The sequence below is a fragment of the Egretta garzetta genome, unplaced genomic scaffold, assembly GCF_000687185.1.
Source record: "Egretta garzetta isolate BGI_Z169 unplaced genomic scaffold, ASM68718v1 scaffold34, whole genome shotgun sequence".
Lineage (NCBI taxonomy): Eukaryota > Metazoa > Chordata > Aves > Pelecaniformes > Ardeidae > Egretta > Egretta garzetta.
In genome coordinates, this window is record NW_009259586.1 from 371,014 (window position 1) to 386,177 (window position 15,164).

At 57.0% G+C, this 15,164-nt stretch overlaps 1 protein-coding gene across 1 annotated transcript in view; it reads right to left on the reverse strand.

Annotated features, from left to right (window-relative positions):
- Nucleotides 1-14,485, reverse strand: part of ARHGAP44 (Rho GTPase activating protein 44) — a 20,985-nt gene extending 6,500 nt beyond the window's left edge. The window contains exons 1-16 of the mRNA XM_035893359.1: nt 14,463-14,485; nt 14,098-14,118; nt 12,929-12,968; nt 9,869-9,973; nt 9,702-9,778; nt 9,128-9,239; nt 8,260-8,336; nt 7,348-7,465; nt 5,150-5,218; nt 4,985-5,066; nt 4,037-4,164; nt 3,783-3,894; nt 1,842-1,923; nt 851-931; nt 662-775; nt 432-521 (exon numbers count right to left, since the gene is read on the reverse strand). Of these exons, the coding sequence (XP_035749252.1) occupies nt 432-521; nt 662-775; nt 851-931; nt 1,842-1,923; nt 3,783-3,894; nt 4,037-4,164; nt 4,985-5,066; nt 5,150-5,218; nt 7,348-7,465; nt 8,260-8,336; nt 9,128-9,239; nt 9,702-9,778; nt 9,869-9,973; nt 12,929-12,968; nt 14,098-14,118; nt 14,463-14,485 (1,331 nt within the window). The remainder of the gene's footprint in view (nt 1-431; nt 522-661; nt 776-850; nt 932-1,841; nt 1,924-3,782; nt 3,895-4,036; nt 4,165-4,984; nt 5,067-5,149; nt 5,219-7,347; nt 7,466-8,259; nt 8,337-9,127; nt 9,240-9,701; nt 9,779-9,868; nt 9,974-12,928; nt 12,969-14,097; nt 14,119-14,462) is intronic.
- Between the last annotated feature and the right edge of the window lie 679 nt (nt 14,486-15,164).

The following is a 15,164-nucleotide window of genomic DNA, read 5'->3' on the forward strand; positions in this document are numbered from 1 at the left end:
CCAGGTCCCTATGCAGAGCCCTTTTCCCCTCCAGCAGATCCACACTGCCACCCAGTTTGGTGTCATCTGCAAACTGACTGAGGGTGCCCACTATCCCCTCGTCCAGGTCATGGATAAAGATGTTAAAGAGAACTGGGCCCCGAACTGAGCCTTGGGGGACACCGCTTGTGACCGGCCACCAACTGGATTTAGCTCCGCTCACCACAACTCTGGGCTTGGCCACCCAGCCATTTTTTTACCGAGTGACGAGTCTGTCTGTCTAAGCCATGAGCTGCCGGACCTCTGCCTGCGCGCCCCTTGCCCCGAGCTACGGCAAGTCGAGGGGGCTGGCAAAAATAAATACGGGAGCTCAGCATCCCCTCTCCAGGGAGGGCTGGGAGGTCCCATGAAGCCCATCCTGCCACACCACGGCCACAGGGCACAGCCTACCTCCGGGGAAGAACCAGTCGGCGTGCTGGATGAGCGGCTCGATGATGCCCACGATCTGCAGCGAGACGGTCGTCATCATCTCCGTCATGTTCCTGCAAGGCAGCAGAAGGCGGCTCAGCAACCCCAGCGCAGCCCAGCCTTATTCCTACCATGATTTTGGCCCCAGACCCTGCCCCCCCGCCCCTTCCCCAGCATCCCTCTGGCACGCTCGCTTTCCACCCGGATACCTTACCCCTCCGCCTGCGGCCAGAGGAGGTTGGGCCCCAGCACAATGGCCACGTTGCTCGGCGTCATTTTATTCATGTCCTGGTACTCGGTCAGCTTGGCCAGGAATTTAATCAGGTACCTGGGAAGCAGAGCCAAGCCATGTCAGTCTGCCAGGCTCACAGGCCTCCCTGGGCCCCGCTGGCCCCTGGCTCACCTGATGTTGTTGTAGTTGGCTTTGGGCAGCTTCTCACAGGCGCTCCAGAGAGCCTGCAGTCGCTTCTCTTGCTCTGGGATGCTGCGGGGAGGTGGGCAAGAGGGTCAGGCCCCATTCCCACCCCACTGCAGGACTTTCCACCCCACCAGCCCTGCCCTCGGGGGCCCTGTGAGACCCTCAGGCTGCTGCCAACATTACAGAAGTAAATTAACCCCCAAACCAGGCCAAAATGGGAAGGAAACCTTTCGGCTGCAGGCTGGATGCTGGTCCTCTCCTCACCTCTGTGCAGTCCCCCTAAGGTTTGTATTCTGGGGATGCGTCCACTTTGGAAGGGGAAATTACGGCAAACAGCCCCTCAGAACAACAGCACTCCCCCACGTGCCCCCCTCGGGGACTTGTCCCCTCCATTGGGCCACCACTGCCATGTGCCTGCCATGCTCCAGTGCTCCCACCGAGGCGGTTCCCAGCCTAAAAGGAGATGCTCCTTCTCCCACCTCCCTCTGTGCCCCTCACCCCCTACCCCAAATGCCTCCCACGGCAGAGCAGGAGCAGGCATGCTGGTGCCACCTCAGCTGGCCCAATCCTGCTGCCTTTGGGGGTTTCATGGTGCAGAGCACCCCAGCAGAGCAGATGGGAGCTCCCTCGCCCAGCTGTCCCCCAGGGTGTGCACACCCGTCCAGAAATAGCACCAGCGCCCAACACCCAAAGGCTTGCCAAAAGATGCTGGGAGAGCTCAGCCACCTTGGCCAGGGTGCTCTGGACCACAGTGGGGACATCAGGGTTGGGGGACATCAAGGCCAGGCTTGCTGCTGGGACCCACCATGCTCAAAGAGCATCACGGGAACCCTTGTGTCTCTCAGACCCTGGAGGAAACATCCTGAGTGCTGTGAGCCATGCCAGAAGTAACTGATGGCCCCCAAAACATCCAAGATGGGACTCAAGATGCCACCACCCGTTTCACAGAGGAATAGTGGAGATGCCCCATTCTCACTTGGAGGCCTGGATCCACTCCTCGTACAGCTCAAACGTCATGAGGGGCTCCGGCAGCTCTCGCAGGTAGGACTTGAGGGCTCCTGCAGCACACAAGGACACGGAGCTCAACACCATGGGTGGCACTGGCCACCAGGCACCAAGCGGTTTCGCTGTTTGGCATTTTGACCTGCACCCCTCCCAACCTCCCTGCCGACAGGTCCCAAAGCACCCGTTAGTCCCACCAGCTTGTTGGAGGCCATAGCATCCCCAGACCCACCCGCAACCACCTCACCCCTTCCACCTACTCCGTCCTAGCACCTCCCCAATTCCCTCCACTATTTTGGCCGCCACCAGGCGTTCACCCAGCTCTTCATCACTTGTCTTTGCCTAGGACGTTCACGGCTCCCTGTGCTAGGAAAAGGTTCCCATTGCAGTTGGTAGGAAACCAGGGTCCAATTCTGCACCCGCCAGAGCACCCAGCCTAGGATGGAGGCAGCTGGCTGGCACTTAAACCCAATTAATGCCTGATAGCAGCCCCACTGGCTCACAGCTGGGCTTGGAGAGGCCCTTTGCCCCAGAAGAGGTAGAGAGAAGTTAGCAAGCTTGATGATAACACGTGTAAATCTTCCCGACTGCTCCCTACTCCTGCGGAGCCTCTGCTGATCAGCGTCATGCTCATTAGTGTCACCCTCATAGTGTCACCCTCATTAGCGTCATGCTGATTAGCGTCACCCTCATTAGTGTCATTAGGGCCCCAACACCGCCTTGGATTATGATTGCATCCCTGTTTTCTTCCTCGCCTGTGATCAAAAGCGCTGCTGGAGCCCTCGGCTGGGGAGGGGATGTGCAGGTCAAGGTTACCCAAACTGTGCTCCTCGGTGGATGGCAACTCCTGAACGCCCCCAGTTTCCCCAGGAGCTGTATTTCTGCACCTGCATTTGTCCCTCCATATATTCTGTCTTTGCTGTTCAAAGGCTCTGGAACAAATCACAGTAGGGCTGCGGTGGGAAGGGGCTTCTGGAGGTCATCTGGTCCAACCTCCTGCTCCAGCAGGACCACCAGAGCTGTGTCCTGATGGCTTTTGAATTATCTCCGAGGATGGAGACTCCACTGCCTCCCTGGGCAACCTGTGCCAATGCTCAGTCACCCATACAAAGTGTCTTCCAATGTTCAGAGGGAACCTCCCACGGTTCAGTTGGTGCCCATTGCTTCTGGTCCTGGCACTGGGCATCACTGTAAAGAGCTCTGGGTTTTTTGCACCCTCCCTGCAGGCACTGATACCCATCGATGAGATCCCCCCCCAAGCCACCTCTGCTCCAGGCTGAACAGTTCTAGCTCCTTCATCATCGTCATGGCCTTTCACTGGAGACTCTCCAGTATGTCCATGTCTCTCTTATAGCGCCCAGCATTGGACCCAGCATTCCAGGTGTGGCCTCACCAGTGCTGAGCAGAGGGGCAGGATCATCTCCCTTGACTTGCTGGCATCCCTCCTCCCAGTGCAGCCCAGGACATGGTTTGCCTTCTCGTTGTTGGCCCATGGCCAGCTTGGTGGCCACCAGGACCCCTGGGGCCATCTCTGCCAAGCTGCCTTCCAGCCAGGTGGCCCCAGTGTGTCCTGGTGCCTGGGGCAGGACTTGGCTCTTCCCCTGGCTCAACTCCACCAGGTCTCAGCCCATTCCCCCAGCCTGCCCAGGTCCCTCTGGTGCATCAGCCACTCCTCCCAGTTTGATGCCATCTGCCAACTGGCTGAGGGTGCGCCCTGCCCCATCACCCATGGCATGAATGAAGATGTTAATCAGGGTCGGACCAGTATCAACCCCTGGACTACACCACTAGTTACTGGCCTCCAGCTAGACTTCAAGCCACTGATGACCATCCTCTGGGTGCCCAGGATTGGCTCTTGGGGGCTGGATGGGCCACCCTGCTCACCCCAAGCCCCCCACCCCGAGGCAGCCTCTACCTGCGATGGCATGCGGGTCGGCCGAGTACTCCTGCACGTCTACGACGCAGCAGTCCAGGGCAGCCTTGAGCTTCTTCAGCTTGGAGGCTGAGGGAGCCACTCGGAAGAGACCCTTCGCAGAGGACATGGGAGTGTCAGACAAGCTTTGGGGCTGGGGATGTCCCCAGAGCCCCCCAGTTCCTTGTCCCCGCCTTGAAAGCACCCATGTCCCCTTCCATCAGGCCCAGCCGAGGATGGTAGGACATGGGACTCACCTCCTCCTGCATGCCGCACTCCAGCAGCATCGTCACGCACGCCTCCACGGGGAAGGCGATCTCCCGCCCGCTGATGGCCAGGTGCTCCTCCAAGGGCTTCCCAAAGGAGGGCTTCTCCATCCATGCCTCTGTGACGGGCAGAGGGGGTGAGAGGAAGGAGAGGACACAGCAGGGATGGTGCCAGAGCTGGCATCCCCTCCCCGAAAGGCCCTTGGATCACAGCGTTTCGGCAGCAAACTATTCCGTTTGGGTGTTGCTAAAACAACAGGACCCCGCACCTCTGTCCTGGGCAGCTCAGGAAGTGCTTTTTAAAGATGAAATCCAAACAAAATGTTTTCCAGTCATCACACGGGACATTTCAAAGGGGCTGGATAACGTTTTCCAGGGGGAGCGATCATGGGCAAACCTTTGCAATATATTCCCCCTTCTTCCATCACAGTTTCAGGCAGGAATATTTTGTGGGATTGAGAGAAAAAAATAAAATGCAAATCACTCCCTGCCCTGCTGCAGCAACGGCAGCACCCCGAGCCCTGCCCCGGGGAATGCGCAGGGCCTTCCCCGACCTCGGTCGCCCAGCCCAGCTCCTACGAAGGCAGCACCACCGCAAACCGGAAGCCCAAGACTTCCCCTTGGCGCTGGGTTCCCGCCTCCGGTGCTGCGCTCAATGGGGATATTCGGGCAGGCTTCCCCACCCTGCTCCATGAAGCTGGCTGGATCCTGCCCCCTGCCACCAAGTGGGATGGGGGTGCCCTCCCTGGTGCCGGGGCAGGCGGGATGCAGTTGGGGCGAGCAAAGGGAGGATGCTCAACCACAAACCCAGCGCCGCACCACGCCGTGGTGTCACGCTGCAGCCAGCTCATCGCCATGGTGAAGCCCTGCATGGCTCTGGCGTGACGCAGAGCCCTTGGTATCGCATGCAGGAGTGGGACAGATGCTGCGGGCACTTACCCTGCTGGGCTTTAATTTGAGGCAGGACATTCTGCAAAAGCGCTAAGGATTTCCGATGGTACTCTGCCTGCACCTCGATCAGCTGGGGGGAGAGACGGCACCAGCTGTCACCCCTGCGGCTGGGGACAGGGACAGAGGAGTCCCGTGGGGACAGGTGGCACTTACGGTTTGAAAATAGTTTGCATAGTCTACTTCTTTGGCCACAAAATTGTACATGTCAGCCGAGAGCTGGTCCTGCAGAGAGCAGAGAATTAGTCGCCCTCCCACTCATGCTGCCCCGATGCCACCATAACGGCCGTTTCGGAGGGACCAGCTCGGTCACACCAGGAGCCAACATTGCAGCACCTGCTTGAGGTGTGCTTGGGGTGTTGACATTAAGGCAGCACTGCAGGGGTTTGCTTTTTGCCGCCACGCAAATGCTCCCCACCCTTGCCCCTGCCCCTTCCAGAGCCCACAATTAGCCAGTACCTTGCAATGAGCTCTCTGGAAACGAGAGCTACTTGGGAACAACCTGTCAGCCTGGGCTGGTTTGGCTGGGGCAGAGCGAATTTTCTCCATAGTAGCTGGTATGGGGCTGTGTTTTGGATCTGTGCTGGGAACAGCGCTGATAACCTCAGGATGTGTTGGTTCCGGGCTCACACAGAGCCAAGGCCGTTTCTGCCGCTCACCCCACCCCACCAGCGAGGGGCTGGGGGGCACAAGGAGCTGGGGGGGACACGGCCGGGACAGCTGACCCCGACTGGCCAAAGGGGTATCCCACACCGTATGACATCATGCTCAGCGTAGAGCTGGGGGAAGAAGGAGGAAGGAGGGGACATTGGGAGTTACAGCATTTTGTCTTCCCAAGAATCGTTGCACATGATGGAGCCCGGCTGTCCTGGGCATGGCCGAGCACCTGCCTGCCGGTGGGAAGCAGGAAACGAATCCCTTGGTTTGCTTGGCTTGCGTGTGTGGCTTTTGCTTTTCCTATTAAACTGCCTTTATCTCAACCCACGAGTTTTCCTGCTTTTACCCTTCCAATTCTCTCCCCCATGCCACTGGGGGGGAGGGAGTGAGCAGCTGGGGGGGCTCAGTTGCCAGGGGTTAAACCATGATGCAGCCAAAGGCTGCACAGGCCGAACGGCACAAATTAAATCCCAAAGTTGCTCACCCCCGCACCTCACTACATTGCTTCCCATGTGCAAGTGGCTCATTAACCACAGGGCTAATTGCTGCCCAGCAAAGCAGCATGCACGGCTTGGCTGCCGTGGGTAGCATCCCAACCGCTCGGTGTGGACCAGGCTGACACGGCATCGGGTGCTTCTTGCCAATTGCAACGAGCCCCTCAGCATCAGGACACATGTCTCTGCTCCCACGCTTGCAAAACAGACTTTGCTGCTTCCCAAAATGCTCCTTTCTGAGAATCCCATTGGATAACTCAGCTGGAGGAAAACAATAAGGGATTTAAAACACTACAAGCACATCCCCATTGCAACATCCACCATCAGTACGGTGAATTTGGAGCTGGTTTGCTGGAAATTGCTGGGCATGTGGGGCTGCGATGCTCTAAGATGGGGGGCGAGACAGCATGAGTTTGGGACCAGATTTTAAAGCCTGCATGGGTTCTGGTTGTACCCCTGGAGAAAAGAACTAGGATTTGAGACATGCACCCAGCTCCATGTCCTGCCCAAAACCTGCCCAAAACCTACAGTGCAAGGCTCCCCCAGCCCCTTGCATCTTCCGCCCAGAGGAATTTAAAGCCACACAAAATTGCCTGTGGGTTTCATTGCTGAATCTTGCAGCCCATGATGCAGGGGCTGGCAGCAGCGTCCCCCTTGCTCGGACGCTTTTCACACCCAACATGACCAGCTGGGTGGGTCGTGCTCCCATGGGATGGCAGGGGGTGACGTGGCCGGGTGGCACGCGTGGGCTCAGCACACACTGGCACTCCCCGTAGGTCTCTGTGCCTGGGCTGGGTTTGCTCAGTGCCGAGCCTGCCGGCTCCCGTTGGGACAGGACCCCTGGGAAGGGGATGCTCTCTGGCTCCGGTGGGATATGGAGGATGGAGACAGAGGAACTGGGGACGCCCTGCTTGGCTGGCAAGCATCACCCACATTCGGCAGCTCCACTGCAGCTGCTGTCTCTTGAGGGTGGCACCTCGAGCATCCAGCAAGCCCCGGCAGCACCCAGCAGTGATGGGGAGAGGGTCAGGGCTGCTGCCGGGCTGCCTTTGGGCACGGGATGAGCTGGAAGGGGGTTTCCCACAGGCACCAGGGTAGGAAGAGGGCAAAGAATGGGGTAAGAGGGGAGGCTGCAGGTTTTCCACAGTGTCTGGGATGCCAAGGTCCCCTCCCACCCCAGCAAGAAGCGATCCCCCTGGGTACCCTGCAAATCTCCACTCTGTTGGCTGCCTCCTCCATCTCTTCCCTGAGAGCGTCAGCTTTGGCTCCCGAGGGCTGCAGGTTGCTGGCCAAACCCGAGGACTTGGCAGATTGCTGCCACCTGCAGAGAGGGCAGAGGTGTCTCAGGGAGGGAAACGGGGACCCACGCAGAGCGGTGGCTGTATCCCAGCGGACTTGGAGGGCGGCGCAGGGACCCCCCCTTCAGCCAAGCCCACCATGGTCCCCAGGGCTGAGCACCATGGAGGTGGTCCCAGCCCAGGCTGGGTTGCAGCATCCGCTCCCAACCCTAAACATCCCCAGTCCCCACAACCATCTGCATGCACTGGGCTCTAATTAAGCAATTATTTTCAGCAGAAGAATGAGCCTCATCCAGGCAGGAGAAAGGAAGACAATGGAAGAGCCTGGACATGGTGCTGGGGACTATGGAAACCTCCCAAACCTGTCCCCAGGGCACACCGTGATGTGTGGAGCTTGGCCAACTCAACCGCCCCAGGCAAAATCCGGAATGCAGCCTGACAGGTCCCTCCACAGCATCTTGGACACAGGACGGTCCCAAGGGTGATCCCAGCTCCACCTCAGCACTACTCTATAGCAGCAGGAGCACCCAGCTCTTTGCCATCACGTAAGAACTCACAAGATAGGGAAAAGAGGATAAAGATTTGTGCCAGAAAACATATTCTTTTCTGCAGAGGGCAGGCAAGGAAATGGGATCTATGGATTCTGCAGACAAGAGCAGAAATCTTGGCTCGTTGCAGAGCTTAACTTCCAGGCACACGGTGACATGGCCAAGATTTATTGTCCTAAGGGAGCTGTGGTACCTGGGCTCCAGGACATGCCCTCCCTGGCAGTACCCATCGCTTGGGAATTTTTAATTTTTATAAAGCAGCTTCCTACCGCGTCCTGGAGGAGTCCATGTCCAGCACGAGCTTAGCCAAGTGCTTCCTCTGCTTTTGGATATTCGGGATTTCCACCTGCCGTAACACATGGGAACGGGAGGAGATAAACATCCCCGGTGAGGCACCCGGGCTGGGTCACCCCTGACTGTGCCACTGGGAGTTTGGGCTGGTGTAAGCCGGGCAGATAAGGATGCAGCTCCTTATTTAAACATCACAAAGGAGATGGCACAGCTCGTCCCTCCTCTGTGTTCCCATCCGAGCCGTGCCACCCCCTGCCAGCCCCAGCCACATAACCCACATCCCTGAGAGCAGTGTCCTTGGGGGATCAAAGCTGCTTGCACTGGGGAGCTGGATGAAGGCGGGAAAAGGGCTTTTGGGGATGGCAATGCACAGCCTCCCATGCGTGGGCACCGTTCATCAAAGGATTCAGCAAAATAAAGCTGTGGTCTGGCTCTGCTTGCCCATCCTGGTAACACCAGCAGTGCCATAAAGCTCTCACTGTTTCTGCCAGGGAAGATAAAATCAAAAAAATACCCCAAAGAACAACGTGTTGTGTTTGGAGCCTGGAAAAATGGGTCAAAAATAAGAGCGTTAACGCCTCTGCCTGCAGGAGAGGCAGAAAAGAGCAAGAGCAGGGAGGGCAGGCAAAGGGGCCCATCAGGGACCCCTGCCCCAGCAGCCAGCCCTGCTGACCGTGCAAGCACTGCCTGACAATTAAAGCAAACATCTCAAAAGGGGAAGGCCTCTCGCAGGGGTCAGGAACCAAATATGTCGCCCAAGCAATGAAACTCCCAGGCCTGTTTCGGATGCGAGCCCCCCCAGCACAGTGACACCCTGTCCCAAGGATGTCCCCACCCGTTGCTCACCTCGGCCAGCACGAAGAGGGGCTCGATGACGTCCCTCTCCACCTGCAGCTCGAAGTGGATGAGCTCCTGAGCCAGTTTGTCCTCCGCCTCCCCGCACAGCCGCAGCATCTTCCTGCAAGGGCACCGGCAGGGCTGGACACCGCGGGCACCGGGGGGAGCAATGGGCAGCCACCCCAAACCCCCAGGGTGGCCAGCGGCCACCCAAAGCCCCCAAGGGTCTTGGCAGTGGCGTGGGGCAGAGGGTTGGACAGCATTCAGCAGGCTGAGGACCATGGGCACCCTGGGTGTTAGGAAAATCTCATTCCCTAGCTATTGTACCAATTATAGTCTGAAATTGTATGAACTTTCTTAATATAGAGAGAGTTTACATTGCATACTGCATGACTAAAGGGCCCCAGCGCCTCGTGAGGAGAAGAATAAAGCATACCGCTGGACTACTGAGATCACACCGGCATCCCAGCCCCTCCGACACCACTGTGAACCCTGCTGCTACCCGGCATCACAGGACCTGCAGCAACTCCCGGCAGCATCCCGGCAGCGGCAGAGCACCAGGGGAGACCCGGGCACCCCTTACCCCAGCAGGGAGTCATCGCCCAGCACGGCCGATCCCTCCATCAGGCACTGCGCCAGCGTCGTTAGCGGCAGCTTCTTCTGCAAAGAGAGGGCTGTGTTTCCCACCCTGCCAGCCCTGCCACCGCCAGCAGCCCGCCCGGCACCCTCAGTGCCCTGCCAGGGCCTCACCGAGCGCTTGTCAGCGTCCACGCCTTGCTGACCCTGCAGACATGCCGTCAGCTTCTTGTGGGTGCTGTGGGAGACCTGCTTCACCAGCTCCAGGCGCTTCTCCACCTGTGGATGCAGCGGTGCCCATCATCGGGGTATCCCGCCTCGTCCCGCACCCGCCGCGCAGGGACATAAGGGGCTTCTTGATTTTCAGTTAAAGCTGTTGGATGCACCAGTCCTGGAGTCCAAGCCCTTCCCAGGGCAGGGATGCATTAAGAGGGAGAAGGGTTCTGCAGGCTGAGGCTGCCCCATCTTAACCCCCTGAGCAAGGACGAGGACCAGATCCAGAGCAGTTGCCAAAGCCCATGTGTCCCCAGGCGAGGGCAGCAGGTGTCTGTCCCCAGCCGAGCCCTGCCACAAACCAAACTGGCTGCAGCTCCAACCCAGGGCTGCAAATTGCCTTATTTGCCCCTGCATTGATTAAACTGGCAAGTTCACCTCAATACTCAGCGAGATGAGTCACTAAATGTAAGCAAACAAGATCTGCTGAAAACCACAGCTGAGACACCCAGGGAAAACGTGGGAATCTCGAAGTTTTGGGAAACAATCTGGAAAAAAAGGAATTCTCCCTAAAGCTCAAAATCTTGGGAAATATTCTGGAAAAAAAGAAAATATTCCCTGCCTGAGGGAAGTGGGAGAAGAGCGGAGCTTCTCCAGTGTACGAGTCCGTAAGGCAGGAGGCATCTCACAGGAGCCACCGCAGGGATGGCAGAGGCTGCTCTGCCTCAGCCAGGCATCATAGAGATCATAGAACCACAGAATCGTTTAGGCCCTTTAAGGTCACCAAGCCCAACCGTTCCTCTAACCCTGCCATCCCACCACTAAACCCTGGCCCTAAGCACCTCGTCTGTCTGGCTTTTAAATACCCCCAGGGATGGGGACTCGACCCCTTCCCTGGGCAGCCCCTTCCAGTGCTTGACAGCCCTTGCGGGGAAGGAATTTTTCCCAATGTCCAACCTAAACCTGCCCTGGTGCAACTTGAGGCCGTTTTCTCTTGTTCTATTATTTAAAAATATATTTATAATTTTCATAATATAAATACAAATCTATACATGATATAGATTTTTTCATCTATATACATACATACACACACACATGTCCATGTCTGTGTTAAAAGGAAGGGGTGTGACATTTAGAAGGGCACACGTGGCCGCACACCCATCCAGATAAGCCAGAGGGGAGGCAATGAGATACGACGCCCAGAAGGGTTTGGGTTCCCCACCAGCCCCACAGACAGACCCCTGCGAACATGCCCAACTCTTCAGGAGGCACCCAGACAAGGTAGCACCAGCCGCTCTCCCTGCAGAATTAGCCGCCTCTCCAAAAGATGCAAAAAGTTGCTGAAGCCGAGCCTGCCCTCGCCGGTGCCGGCACAGATTCCAGCTAGCACCGGGATGTCACTGGATGGCTGTAAGGGTCCAGCTCTCAGTGCCACGGGGCCATGGAGACCTCAGAGCTCGCAAGGAGAAATGTCCAAAAAATTAAAAAGAGAAAGGTTCGTTATTGATGTTCCCTCTGGCTGCTGGTGGCGGGGAGTGCTCAGCTCCCCTCTGTCCTACCAGGGCTGCCCATCCCTGGGGACAGCGGGGCACGGCACCGCCGCACCCTGCTCATCCCGGCCACCAGCACTGGTGAAGAAAGGAAAAAAAACCCCAAACCCCAAGACTGGAGACTGACTTGCAGGGGTGGATACCACGAGGAGGGCACTGCCGAACAGCAAACCAACCCACCAACGCCCCAGGAGCCCGGGCGGCTGCTGACATCAGCAGTTTCTCACCGGTGCCAGTGCAACCGGAGAGCAACCTCATTCCCTCCCTGCATGGGATGGGCTGGGGGAAACGGCTGCTAAATCCCTGGTAAAGCAGCAAGAGGCCGTGGGAGTGATTAACTGAGGCAGGCTGCTGGGACGTTTGCAAACAGAGCTTCATTTCACTCTCTTCCAGCAGTTTCACCTTACCCCTTTAGTGACTGCTCACTCAAACCTGCCGCCGCTTTTGGCTAACACACAGCTCTTGCTAAAGCCTGATGCGTGCAGGGAGCACCGTCACTAGGTCCAAGCGAGGGCAACGAGTAGGCAGGACACGGTGTCCAGAAAGAGCTAAAGGTCACTCTGCAGCCACTGTCACCTGCAGGTCACTGCTCCCTGCCATCAGCATCCTTGCACACCGGTTCTCTGGCTGTTTCTGCAGAATCCGCTATCTGATAGCAATGGCACAGACCAAATTCCCAAGCTGGAAGATACAAATACATCAGCTCACGCCCAAAACAGGTTTTGAAGTGGATCCAACAGCAGCCTGACTGGCTGGCGCCAGGGGATGCCTGCACCCTGATGGAGGAGGGGTGAGCACCCTCACCAGAGGCTGAACGGACGTTTTGCTCATCGGCACCCAAGTTATAAGTGATGATTTAGAGAATGTGGGAGTTAGAAACCTCGGGAATTCAGGGATGGATTTGTGAATTCACGTCCCTTTGCCAGCACTTTCTCAGCCGCCTCCCTCCCCAGGGCATGCAGGAAGCCCTGCTCCTGGAGCAAAAAGCACCAGGATGAGATGTCCCCAAGGGAGCGTGACCCGAGCACCACAGCCACGTTCCAAGCCACCATGTCAGGTTTTTGGCTTGGGCTGTTTTGCTGAAGTCACCCAACCCGTCAGCTTTGGGGAATGCCCCCAGCTGTCACATGTCCTGTCCCCTGGGCAGGTTTTGCAGCAGAGACAGGAGACGCAGGTGCCCACAATCCGGTCGGCCCTATCAGGTTGCCATCCTGGCGGAGACAAGACTGGATCTGATTCCAGCTGACCTGAAAACCAGGCTGGGAACAGGCTGGGCAGGCATGTGGGAGGGAGCCAAGGCTGCTTCCCATGCTCCCAATGCCCTCCTCCTCTTCCTAGCCCATCTCATCTCCATGGGACACCATGGCACCGACTGGCACGGAGCTGCAGCCACATCCAGCGCCCACAGGTGGGTGCCTGGGCACCCATGGGCACCCTGGGCATGGGTTGGACCAGTTGCAGAGGACCTCACCTGCAGGAGATCTTCGCTCAAAACCTCTGTCTTCTCAGCCCTGCAACACAAGAAAGAACATAAAGAGTTGGCGAAGGGTCCGGCACAGGCGGCAGTGCCAGGGCTGCATGCCACGGTACCAGGCACAGCCGAATGTGCTTCTCCATCGGGATGCAGCTGGTAATTTAAGGCTCTCTGGTCCCACCAGCCATTGTCTCATCTCCTAAATAAGCAAAGGATCGAGCACCTTCACAGCTCACTGCAAGTATGCCACGTTCCAAGCCAATTTAGGGTCCTCCCCTGATCTCTCCCTAATTTTTCCATTATCTCCAGCAAAATGCTAAATTCCCAGGAGGATGTGCCCAGCGCTGCACAGGGAGGTGGTGTATCTATGCACAAAAGCAGCTCCCTGGGCCGGGCCAGGTTCCAGCACATCCTTGGAGTTGTAGATTTCAAGGACACAACCCGTCTGCTTGGCTGAGCCTCCTTGGTCGGACACAGCTGACCGAATCTGCGGTGGCAGCTGCTGCCCGGGGCTTCGCTGTAACCCTGCCTGCTGCTCGTCAGAGCCGGATTTGCCGCTCCAGAGCGTGTGTCGTCTGCTGCCTCTGTTAGCGAGGAGCACCAGGGATGCAGAAGGAGACACAAACCCGCTGCAAGGCCCTCCTCGGCCACACACGCACCCGCAGCATCCCTGCCCAAGAAGCCCCTGCGGCCGCTCCTCTCCAGATCTGCTCAAGCTTATTTAAAACATCACACTCTGGATCATTTATTCATTTTCTTAGGGTCTTTTTTACAATTTAGTGCATCATCTCTCTTTGAAAAATGACCTCCGTCAAGATGCGCTTGGGCAGAGCTGCAGTTTAGCCAATTAGTCCCTGAAGGTTCGTTAACAAACAATGAAAGCTCGGTGCTCTCATCCTTCTTACAAAAATACCTTTACTGCCCAAGGCCTGGTTGCTCTCTGCTATCCAGGCTGATTTCTCCATGCTGAGAGACTGAGTGAAGTATTGGAAGACTCAAAATAAGGATAAGCCCTGGCAGAGCGAGGTTCAAAGAGCAAGCCCAGCACGGCAGCAGCACCAGCCAGGGCAGGGCTTGGTCTACAGGCACATCCACAAATACCCCACGTCCACAGACTTTGAAAAAGTGTAAATTAACTGTATTAAATCTGGTTTGTGTATGAAAGCTGTCCCAGCGTCTGGTTTAAGCTGGTTTTAAAAATAAAAAACCCCAACCCTATTATCTTAATTTTTAAAAAAAAAAAGGGATTTAAATGAACGCATGATAGTACCTTCTATATGAAACACAAGCGACGCACTGGCCGCCCCGGAGCAAGGGCTGCTCGGGTTCTCCGCTTCCTCTGTAAATCACCTTTGCTATCATTTATGAACAGGGTTGGAAATGCCACAGAATTAGCACAAACCGGGAAGAAAGCAGCAAATACCCACCGGCACCAACCCCCCGGCCATCCCTGCTTCCCCGGCTCAGGATGCATTTAGCATCCCAAAGGAGAGGGAGACGCCACGGACGCAGGCAAGCATTGCCCACCCACGTGCAGGCATTGCTGGCGTACATCCCTGCCACCTGCTCTGCACCCCAGAAATCATTTCCAAACTTTAAAAAAGGGCTCTTTAAAAAAAGTTTTAAAGAAGTCCCTCCTGTCCTTGCACCACTGGGAAAATGCTCTCCCAAAAGTGATGGTTTTCGTGCATTTTCTCCTCTTCCAGTCAGGCTGAGGGGTGGGTTTTGCATGCCACACCATCCTGTGCTGGCAGGTCTCTCTCCCAGCAGCTACAAACCAACACGTGCTACGCTCCGACGTGCATTCGGGAGACAGAAAATGATGTTTCAAACAGGATAATAAAAATCTGGCCCGTGTTCTGCTTTTAAGCATATTCCCAACACAAAAAACCCCAGTGGCTTTAACAGAGAGTATCCCCTAGCCACAGCCCCGGCACAGCCCCACACACCAGCCCTGCCACATCTCGGGATGCTTAAGCAGGTTGGGGAGGGGGCGGGGGGTGGGGGGAAAGGCTGCAGCTTTTTACGGATAGGAATAAGCAAAGAGGCTGTTGGAGACACTTGAGACAGCTGCCCTGGGACACAGCAGAGTGATGGGCACGCTGCCGAAGCACGGATTTCCCCATCTGGTTGTGGCACCTGTGGGAGCAGGGATGCTTTCTTCTCCCCTCCAGATTGCAATGGCAATGGGGGTCTCTGTGTGGCCTCGGGGACATGCGGCAGGTGCTGGCGG